The sequence below is a fragment of the Eptatretus burgeri genome, chromosome 2 (genome assembly GCF_056783735.1).
Source record: "Eptatretus burgeri isolate ZD-2024b chromosome 2, Ebu_testis_v1, whole genome shotgun sequence".
NCBI classification, from domain to species: Eukaryota; Metazoa; Chordata; class Myxini; order Myxiniformes; family Myxinidae; genus Eptatretus; species Eptatretus burgeri.
Genome location: NC_140962.1, coordinates 126,543,795 through 126,554,157, shown reverse-complemented (window position 1 = coordinate 126,554,157; position 10,363 = coordinate 126,543,795). Strand labels below are relative to the sequence as shown.

The following is a 10,363-nucleotide window of genomic DNA, read 5'->3' as shown; positions in this document are numbered from 1 at the left end:
AATACAAACAAGCAAGCAATTAGACTGGGTCATGAGCACTTTATAAGACTGTCGATCCCAATAATCAATGTTTGGGAATTCGTCCACAGCACACTGGTTAGCCATCAAGACCTCACCGTCCCAACATCGCAGCTTGTGGAAGATACAAAACGATTTCAAAAATTGTTTACATCCTGCCAAGCCAACCTGATAAACTCACTCCACCCACCCCTCCCTACCTCTCCCCAATAAAGTGAATATTTTAGCTCATCTCGCAGCAGATGCAAAACAAGACAATTTAAATGATGAAATCAAAAGTACAGCACACTAAAATCCTTGGTTTACTGCTTTGCATTCCCCAAAAAGTGGACCCGAGGAACAATCAGTAACCAGTTTACATTTAATGGACGATTGAACAGGCTGACCAAGCAGAGAGCAAACGAAGGAAGCAAATCACAGGCAGGTGGGCTACAGTTCACAAAAAAAAACAAAACAAATCAAAGACAGCATACACATGCTACACTTCTCCCCTCAGCTCCCCCTCCCCCCTCCCAAATATATATATATAGACCAAGTCTTGCACCAAGCCCATTGCACCCCAAACCAACAAGATATTGGTCCCACAATTATCCTCTTGGGGCAGAAGACACAAGAGTCCAGGATAAGGATATCAGTAAAGGATTGAATTACAGGGTACACACAAGTCACAGATTGTATTGGCAGAGGTGACTGGTCAGGCTGAACCCAATCGGGTCAGGGAGGGTTTATGTGAAAGTGGCTGGACTAAGGTCTGCCAAGAAACAGCAAAAGGTTAGCGAACAAGTGGGGACTGTTTTAGTGAGATGATTATGGAGCGCATGCGAGACACGTCCTTCGACTGCTTGGTGGACTTGGGGTTGAAATCGCAGAGTCGTGCAACCCTCTCCCATTCTGTGCCGGGTGACTCTTCATCTCGATCTTGCACGAAAGCCTCCTCAGCAGCCCTAGTCATATGTTGATGGGAAACAAAATGTTGGAAGGTAAATAATCAATATCAGCCATGTCACACAAGAGAGTGCAGTGCTCAAAATACTGATGACAAAAAAAAAGCTTCAAGAACACCATGAAAAGCACACAGGAGCAACAGGTACACACCAACAAGCACAACAATACAAGTGGGAACATTAATGGCAAGCTAGCAAAGCAAGGCATAAAAGCTCCGACAACACAAATACATGCACACACACATTAAATAATGTCATCACTTAATACTTCACATCCTCACCCACAACAAATACAATCACCAAGGCAGATCGTAGGCACACACGAGAGCAAAGCAAGAGGTGGAAGCAAACAGTCAAAAAAAATAATAATAATAATAATAATAAAATAAAAAAAAAGGACGTGAGGCAGCACTTAACTGTTCTACATCGTAACATGGCTGCTTAATGCTAGAGCTAGAGCAGGAATGGAGAAAGGAAAAAGAAAAAGCTGAAACAGTGGCCTGCACAACATTGCTATCAATGCAGCAGGCGATGCCAGACAAACCCCCAGAATGTAACTCGATCACCTTGGGTATGTGCTCACATCAAGCATAAGCTAAGAGGCACAAGCCAGCAGGTATTTATGATAGCAAAAGACTGCATAGCAATGAGCACAGGCCAGCGGTGTGGGACAAAGGCAGGAAGCAATCCACAGCCAGCCAGGCCCTCGCTTGCATCGGTTCCATTGTCCTTGGAGACCAACCAGACAATTTCAAAATATTGCCAAAGCACACCTTGCACTTCTTCCATCTTAAATGCCGTATTAAACTGCACATGCAAACGCTCTTCTTGTCAAGAGGAAAAAGGCACTCGAGTTGTTGACCACATTTTGCAGTTAACACGAGTTTCATTTTGAAAAGAGAGCAAAGTTGAAGTTTCAACGAGAAAACGACTTGTCATGTGTGAAGCCTCAAATTATGTCCATTGGCCAAAACAAATTCTGCAATACAATAACGACTGAAGTCCCTTTTTTTGTTTTCCTTATAATAAAAATTATAAAAATTAATTAATTAAATCAAGTGAACATCAACTTGTGGCTTCAACAATTTGACAGTTGAAAATACTACAGGGGTGGGGAGGTGGGGTCAGTGGAGGCTGGTAATGTGGGGGGAGGGTCAAGTGCTGTTTTAAGAAAAGCATCAGGTTTAAATGTAAGGGCTAAGAATGCAGGAGGGAAGGGAGGATCGGATACAAGGAGCAGAGCAAGGGGAAGAAAAGGAATGTTAGATTTATGGATAGCAGCAAAATGGGGATGAGGTGGAGCCCGTCCATGTGGTGGTCCACGATTGCCATTGCCCAAATGCAGAGGTCCCTGTGCATGTGAAACAAGTTGCTGCATTTGTTCAAGCAGGGTTCCACAAAAGAGTTAATCACACCCAAACATCTTGCGTTTTCTTTTGTCATCTCACAAACATGCTTAAAACATCAATACGTCAGGCAATGGAACAATTTTTGTTTCAAGGTACTTGGCTCTTCCATCTGGAAGAGCGAGAACAGAACGGAGCAAGGCAGATCGTATCAAATCTGCTCGGCGTTGCCATTTGGCCGTGTAGTTCATGCTCCAACCTCAGGTTCAAAATGACAATTTGTCCATATCCTGCACACATCCTTACAATTCAGGAAAAAGGGAACACATCTAATGAACTCGCTCGAAACAAAATTACCATATGGGTTTGAGAATGAGCCTGGACGACAGGAAACTGATACAAATCCACAAACTGCAGGTAATTAAGCAAAATATTTGCTTCCGTGCACCAATTATGCAGCTACAGAAGATATAATCATCACAAAATACTTAAGAAAATGCATTTCATGTCAAAGCACAAAGTCAGAATTTTTTTTTCCCCGACAACTCAGCTCCTACAAGCCAATAGACAAGGCTTCACTCCTTTGCCTTCAGTGCTCAAAGTATGATAATATCCAGATTTCTGGACTCGAGTTGCAAGATGAAACAGCAGCAAAATTCTTATTCCACTGAGTGTGAGGCAATGAAATCCCCCAAAAAACACTTGGTTGGGAGAACTTGTGTTCAAATATAAATAAATAAATACACCAGAAGCAATAATTGTCTGATTGGGCAAGGTTCAGGTCTGACATTATAAACACTTTGGACAATGTCGGAAACACGCACAAGGCGTTAAATACGAGTTGGTTGAAAGGAGTGCCATACTCTCGGGTCGATGGGAGCTCAAATAAGAAGTGATGTTGGGGTTTTTGTATTTTTTAAATGGTAGATGAAAATCAGTGGTTCGAGTACTCAGATAAGTTGACAAATTGTACGGCCTAATCAGTCCTTCCAATACAGAACCAATGTGTCGCAGCCAAATATAGTGACCAGAAAGATGGCAGGTTACATGCATATTAAAATAAACAAACAATAATTTTGCCTCAATCAAAATAGTAATTCTCTCACCCACCATTAATTAATAATTTGGCTGAGGCTGAGGCTGAGGCTGTTTATTCCCGATGTGTGAAACCCTGCAACCCGTGGCAAAATAAAACTCTGGAACGTTGGCCACGTTTTCCATTCAATTAGCATGAAATCAAATAACTGATCAAATACAGCATGGAAGTATCAGGGGGTAAATTTGTTAAAAGATTCTCCATGTGTCTATGTTGAAAGTTTCGTGTTGATAGCTCAAGTGGTTGTGCAGAAAGCGAATAAGCGTGAAAATGCGAAGGCCTCTGCCATCGCTCCAAAACATGGTCAAGGATGGTTGTGGATGCCTATTCCTAGTTTTGTCACTTCACTGATCTTCGCTACAAATTCCTCTACACCAAAACAATTTATTTTTTTTTGGCAGACGTCGCACCAAGGGGTCAAACTTGTGATGCTCAATGATTAATTTTCCACGAGTTGGGCACTTGAGAAAAACGATGCAAAAATAAATAAACTACCAGCTGCTTCTCAATCCCTTATCCCAATTTCTGGCAAAATCAAAGGTCAACTTATTTAACACAAGTCAAATCCAATTATTAAACATGGCAAGGTTTGTTTCAGGGGGTATGGAAATAAGTCTCAACAAGTTTGTTTGTTTTTGAGGGGAGGGGTGGGTGAGTGATCTCCCACTCATCATAATAAATTGGTCTATTTATCAAAACATTTTAGTTGCACAAACTGCATTAATCTTTGTTGATCAAAATTAAAACATACCAGTTACCTACCAAGTTAGTAAATAGTTAGTGGATTTTGTTTTTAAGTTTCAGTGTTGCCTTTAAATTATGGTCAATACCTTATCTACAGATTCAATAATCAGAGCAATCGATACGCCTTACCAGCGTCCAAGGATTCTTCTATACATATCTCGACATAGATTTCTGTACCCAGGCGTTTCCAGTTCAATTCGTTTTTAATGCCTTAATCATCCAACTATGTCGATTGACGTCACGGTAGTCATGGCCATTGGCACAATGACAACTGGACAACAGCAGCAAATGCCAAAGAACTCTGATACGCGGAATTATTTCCCTTCAGCCCATCACCGAACAAAAGTTGCAACCATCAGCTTTCTGGTCGTCGCAAAGCAAGCCTCGGCATAGCCGTCAGGAATTACATCAAGGTGCTAATCTATACAATATGGAATCACAACAGCCGTGCACAGCAACGGCAGTGCCGAGTGTGCTCATTAACGGACTCGCTGGAATCTGAACTTGCTCTTTTTGCAAAGGAGTATTCCACCTACCTGTCCAATCTTGCTTCGTTCAAATTAAAAACTTCATCACTATCAGCAGGTAAACTGCCATGTTGGTAACTTGCATTAGGTCGACCTCATCAAGAGGTTGACAGTTAGTTTTATTAAATTACCATGCATTTTAGAAGGCAGAAATTATTTTCCTATTTTGGAATGGAGAGGAGGATTGTCACCAAAAAAGTTGCCCAACAAATTCGCTTTTACAGATGTGAAAACTATGCTTGCAACCAATCAAATTACTTCAGATCCAAACAGCATTAATGGCAATGTTCCATACATCCTGTTATTTTTGGTTGGGGGGAGGGGGGCAGTGGGGTGGATACGAGACACTTGTTCAAACTGACCTGGTGCCAAACTCAAGTCGACTAGCTGAAAGTTTACATTTCAGTTTGTTCAACGTCATTTCCCCTTTCACAGGCGCCAGCAAATTTTTTAAATCAGCAGACAAAATGACCATCACAAAAATGAGATATTCATAAAAGGGAAAACTCTGCAAAGAAGGAACTTTCTCATGTTCCAGTTATGGATGAGATTTATCGATATGTCAGTCTCACATCGAACTACAATGAAGACCGAGACAAACCCACCCCACCCTCAGTCTAAAACGGTGCCTGGCCAAGGTATGCCTAGGCAGACCTGGTTAAACCAGCAAGCCCACCACCTGGGAATGAGAGGCACCTACATGTAGCCAATCATATCAGCATTCTGCTGCTTGTAGAAAGCCCCATCAGCCACTCTAGGCAATGAGGGGACAGTGGTAGAGAGCACAGGAGGAACGTCGTCCATGGCAGCAAAAGGATGAGGTAAGGGAACAGAGGAGAGGTGGTTAGCTCAACAGCCAGGCAAGGTTAAACAAACAGTGGAGACCATGGAACACATTGGCAAATCATTTGCAGTGTATTCATCTGCCATCTTTGTCAAATGGAGTGAAGTGCAGGACAAATCCTGAACAAGTTGTCATAAATGTGGCATTTCTAGCTTGAAGCTGCACAAGAAATTGATAAATCCAAATATCAAAGGAAATAAAATAAAATGATAGGAAAAAGGAAGAGAAGGAAAAAGGCAGAAAAGTAGCAATAAACAATTAAATATTTCCTCCGTGTGAAGTGGTCACAGCATCCTCGAAGTAGACTCATGCTTGAGATACCAGAAAAGAGGAAGTAAAATGAAAACATGCAGAAAGTTTGAGCAACAGCCTCAAGAAAGCTGTGCACAGGCCAGCAGCATGGTACAAGTGCAAGAAGCATATAGCAAGAAGCCAGGCCCAAATTGCAGAATAGCATCCCCAACACACCAAACAAGAAGTTAAACTCAACAAAACTAAGCTGTATAACTAAAATGCAGAATTTTTTTTAAAATAAACATCATTTGAACTCAAACCGCCCCCCTCCCCCGCATGACCATTGAAGAAGAAAGGGGAAAAAAAAAAAAAGAAAAAAAAATCGGTTTGCTTCAAGCAAAGAATTATAAAACTGGAAATTACATTTTTCAGAGCAATAGGACAACAAGGCTGGCAGGAAGGATGGCCCAGAGGTATCACCTCCAGGCTGTCAAACTGAGGTTTGAATCCCAACCCAGCTATAAACTATCACCCTGGTGTTTCACAGGCAGTTTTCAATTCATGGTGGTGTGCTGCCCCTCTGATGGTCGTTAAACTGGGTATCCAGTCGACCAGCATTTGTTGCTAGATGTTGAAGATCCCAAGGTGTCCTTTGTGAAGGGAAGGTGAGCTATTGCCGGCACCCTGAACAACTTTCCAATTTCTCCCTTAACTACAGCTGTGAAGGCAATGGCAAACCACCAAGTACAACCCTTGCCAAGAAACATAAGAATCATAAATAGGACAAAAAAAGGAAATGGAAACACCAAATTACTTTCACTGTGAAGGAAACATGTGATACAGCTCATCGAGAAATTTCAGGCATGGCACACATTATCATGGAAGCTGAAAACTCAAAACAATAGTGTTCATAATCAGCACAATTGCAGGTAATCAAAACGATTTCTGCAAAGTTTTTTTTGAAACTTCAAACAAATAAAATGCATACACAGTTCTCACCGATTGTTCTTCCTGGTTTTCTCCAGTTGCTCACTTTGACGAACATACCATTCTTCCAACTCATGGCGTGCTTTTTCCCGCCATTCTGCCTCCAACTTGCGTGATGTGACATCTGCACAAGAAAAAAAAAAAAAACTTCTTGCAAGTTCTACAAAGCTGCCAATATCACCATTACCTACTTTCTTAATCCCAGTCTTACCCATTTCCTCAAGGCGTTCCGTCTGATCCTCCCGCCAGCGTCGTAGGCTCTCTGGCTCTGCACTCAACTTATCTGCCTGAGCAACTGCAGCAAATCCATCTGATGGGCCATTTGCTTCCTGCAACAGCACATCAAAATAAAAATTGGTAGCCTTCAATCAAGTTTGATTCACATGCATTAAAAATTGATGGCCCAAGTGTCTGAATTATCCATGACAAAATTTATAAACCGCTCCATAATCCGTAAACGAACCTCGACTTACCAAGGTGAAGCAAGAAATCGGTCAAATAAAAATAAAAGCAAGGGGTGGAAGCATTGCATAAAAAATGTACAACAAATATTTTGCAAGTTTCACAAGGGTGCCAATACATGTGTTCTTAATCCCAAACTTGTGATCAAGAGGGATTATGGTCACTGGCTTGTTTTCCCAGAAACGCAATAAATATAAAAACAAACGAGAAGGGCACTGACATGACGTCACCAGATATGCATCCGCACCCACATGACATGATACAAACTTGTACAACGTTTGATTTAAATCCCTGAACCCAGATTCAAAATGTGAAATAATTCCGCCTGCCAGACCATGCGTGGGGTGAATGTAATGGAATGGAGTGCGAGCGTCGTAACATGCAGGTGTGCGTGGGTCGGATGGCGACGACGGCGACAGAAGAAAGCCGGGTAGCGGCTGGAGTTGTTTCGGGGACCGTGCCGGGTTCACCCAGCAGTGAGCACGCGGTCCGTGCTGTGCAATGCACGAGACCCCCACGTGCTCGCTTGCGAGAGTGAAGTCCCGGTCCGGAAACGCCAGCGGTGGATTTGCCGATCCCGCGGACGGACAAAGTTTAGGCAGGACTACGGATTTGGACCGGACGGGTTCTCCACGCGATCGTGTGTGTTAAGCTCCAACGGGCAAAGCACATGTGTTCGCGTGGGGAACCCCTCGAGACGTGGGGCTTGTGTTTTTTTTTATGCGCACGGTGACGTCATGGCTGCACGTGGGGTTGGAATCCGGCAGGAGGGGTATCCCTGCCGGATGGTACCGTCCAAGGAGGGACGAGGGACACGTGCAGCTGCATGACGTCACGGGCAGGTGCAAAGTGCGCGAGTTGCCGCGCTGGTGCTGCGCATGGAAAAAAAAAAAAAGCAAGCCTCACTTTCGGGTGCACAGGATTCCTGGGCAAGGGGTGGAAGACCCCCTTGACCCTAGGGCACAGGATGGAAACGAGTTAGGGGGAAGGGTTAGCTTAGTTAGACCGACTTCATGGGGCAGGGGTAAGTCCTCATGGGGCCCGTGGAATGGATTAGTTAGAGGGATTGCAGCGAGATTGAGGTTGGGAAATAAAATGATTTATTTGGGGACATGGACAGACTTGTGAATGTGTAGAGGGGACGTAGTTTAGCTACGTAGTGTTAAATGGAACGTGCTATAGTTTAAGGGACGACGTGGGAGCACGAGTTAGTTAGGGGAGGTAGTTAGAAGGATGGCAGAGTTCAGTGGTGTGTGTGTGGAAGAGTTGGTGAGTGAAGTGGAAGCATGTGCTTGGTGAGTGAGTGAGGCCAGCGGGTCTGTGTGAATGGAGTGAATGGGGAATGCATGGTGCGATGAGTGATTGGGGGGAGGAGTGACTCCCGCCCAAGGGACCCCCGGGGTCAGTGTAGAGTGAGTTAGCTGGGTCAGTCAAATTAACAAAAATGGAGGTCGTTTTGCTGTTGGTGGGAATGTAGGCTCGAAACCCATTTGGAGGGGTGCAGGAGCCCTGTTGACGGGCTTGGGAGCGTGGCTGCGAAAGGTGAGTATCGCTGAGTGGGTACCCCGGGCACCAGGCTAGTCGGCCGTGGTAGGCCAAGGGCCCATGGGGGGCCGGGATAGCGTAGTGGGCACGGGTGCGCCTGCTTGGTGCGGGGGCCCGGGGCGCCATTAGCCGCGTGGGCAGTGTTGTGGGCACGGGTGACCCTCGGAAAGGGGCCTGGGAAGCCAGCGTGCCACGTGTGCGTTTCAGGGGAGGTGCCATGGGGGGCACTCCCCGGTGTTAGGGAGCTGGTAGGCTCGGAGGCAGTGTAGTGCCCGGGGGTGCCATAGCGGAGAATCGGCAGAGGGTTGTGCCTGCCAAAGGGAGCCACGTGTCCCAGCCATGAGACCGTGTGCGGGCACGGAGAGAAAATTGGGGGGCGAGGCCCGAAATTGTGAGGACACCAACACAGGCGACAGGAATCTGGGTTGTTAAAACCAATAGTTTAAGCGAGAGGCGCTTGTTGAAAGCCCCGGGGTAGTTTAACAGTTAAATGGTTAGGGTAGATTAGGAGATGTACCCCTCCGCACCATCCATCCCCTCGCTGTCGTTGTGGGCCGCTGGACCCACTTTGGTTATAGATCGCCGAACTCTGGGGAGGCCATTCTGAGGCTTCGTTGGGCCTCGACACAGGACGTTAGCTCTCCCTTATTCCCCTCCGGGAAGGGAACGTAGGGGTTGGGAGTAGGCTAGGTGACAGGATAGGTTAGCCGAACAAGGACAGTAAAGGGGGTTAGGGGACGATTTATAGTGGGGAAGTAAAAATAAAAATAAAAAAAGTTGGGGCTAAATTGGTTATTCACAAATTAAGGGAGTGGATATGTACAGTGACAGGCAAAGGCGATAGGTGGGAGGGAGACCGTAGGGTAGGTCCGAGCCCGCCTTCCGAGTGGCCAGCACCACCGCACTCCCTCCACCAACCTCCACTGAACGGCAAAGGCTGGCCAACTTCATCTGCTGGCTGTGTTGCTGCAAGGCAGAGGCCGGCCCACTTCATCGGCAGCTGTTGTGTTGCTGCAAGGCCTGTGTCGGCCGGACCATCTGCAGCTGTGGTACTTCAAGGCCTGTGCCGGCCAGTTCATCTGCCGGCTGTGTTTGCCTGCAACGGCCTTCTTCTGCGGGCTGTGTTTGCCTACTTGCCTTTGCCATGCCATGCCCACTGCCCATGTTCACCAGCCCCGTTCAATTTTTGCTTTGCCCCCCCCCCCCTGTTCATTGCCATGTGCGCCAGGAGCAAGGCAACAGTTTGCAAGCTGCGAGAACTGCCCTGTTGGCAGCTACAACACGGGCCTGCAGTGGCGGCCCGTGCACCGTGTTTGTGTCCATCCATCCATCCGTTGTGCTCATTGCGTGTGCCACTTGAGCTGGCACGGAGACTGCATTTGTGCAGCCCATGCACCGTTGTGGTTCACTGCGTTCAGTTCAAACCATTCATGCATCCATTCGTTGTGTTCATTGTGTGTGCCACTTGAGCTGGCACGGAGACTATGTTTGTGCGGCCCATGCACCGTTGTGGTTCACTGCGTTCAGTTCAAAAGGGAAGGCCTTGGACTGCGTGTGAGCAGCCGGCCACGTTCCGTCACCTGCATTGTTTTGAGCCAGAGACTGCATGCGGGCAG

General features: G+C 46.0%; 1 protein-coding gene across 3 annotated transcripts in view; it reads right to left on the bottom strand.

Annotated features, from left to right (window-relative positions):
• Positions 1 to 361: 361 nt before the first annotated feature.
• The window catches only part of LOC147033028 (clathrin light chain A-like), a 33,725-nt gene continuing 23,723 nt past the window's right edge, over positions 362 to 10,363 (bottom strand). Inside the window, exons 3-7 of one of the 3 annotated variants that reach the window (XM_085871149.1) lie at positions 6,952 to 7,069; positions 6,753 to 6,864; positions 5,376 to 5,429; positions 1,380 to 1,415; positions 362 to 962 (exon numbers count right to left, since the gene is read on the bottom strand). In XM_085871149.1, coding sequence (XP_085727275.1) covers positions 791 to 962; positions 1,380 to 1,415; positions 5,376 to 5,429; positions 6,753 to 6,864; positions 6,952 to 7,069 — 492 coding nt within the window. In that variant the 3' untranslated portion in view covers positions 362 to 790. The remainder of the gene's footprint in view (positions 963 to 1,379; positions 1,416 to 5,375; positions 5,430 to 6,752; positions 6,865 to 6,951; positions 7,070 to 10,363) is intronic. The other 2 variants (XM_085871151.1, XM_085871152.1) reach the window with 2 other exon arrangements.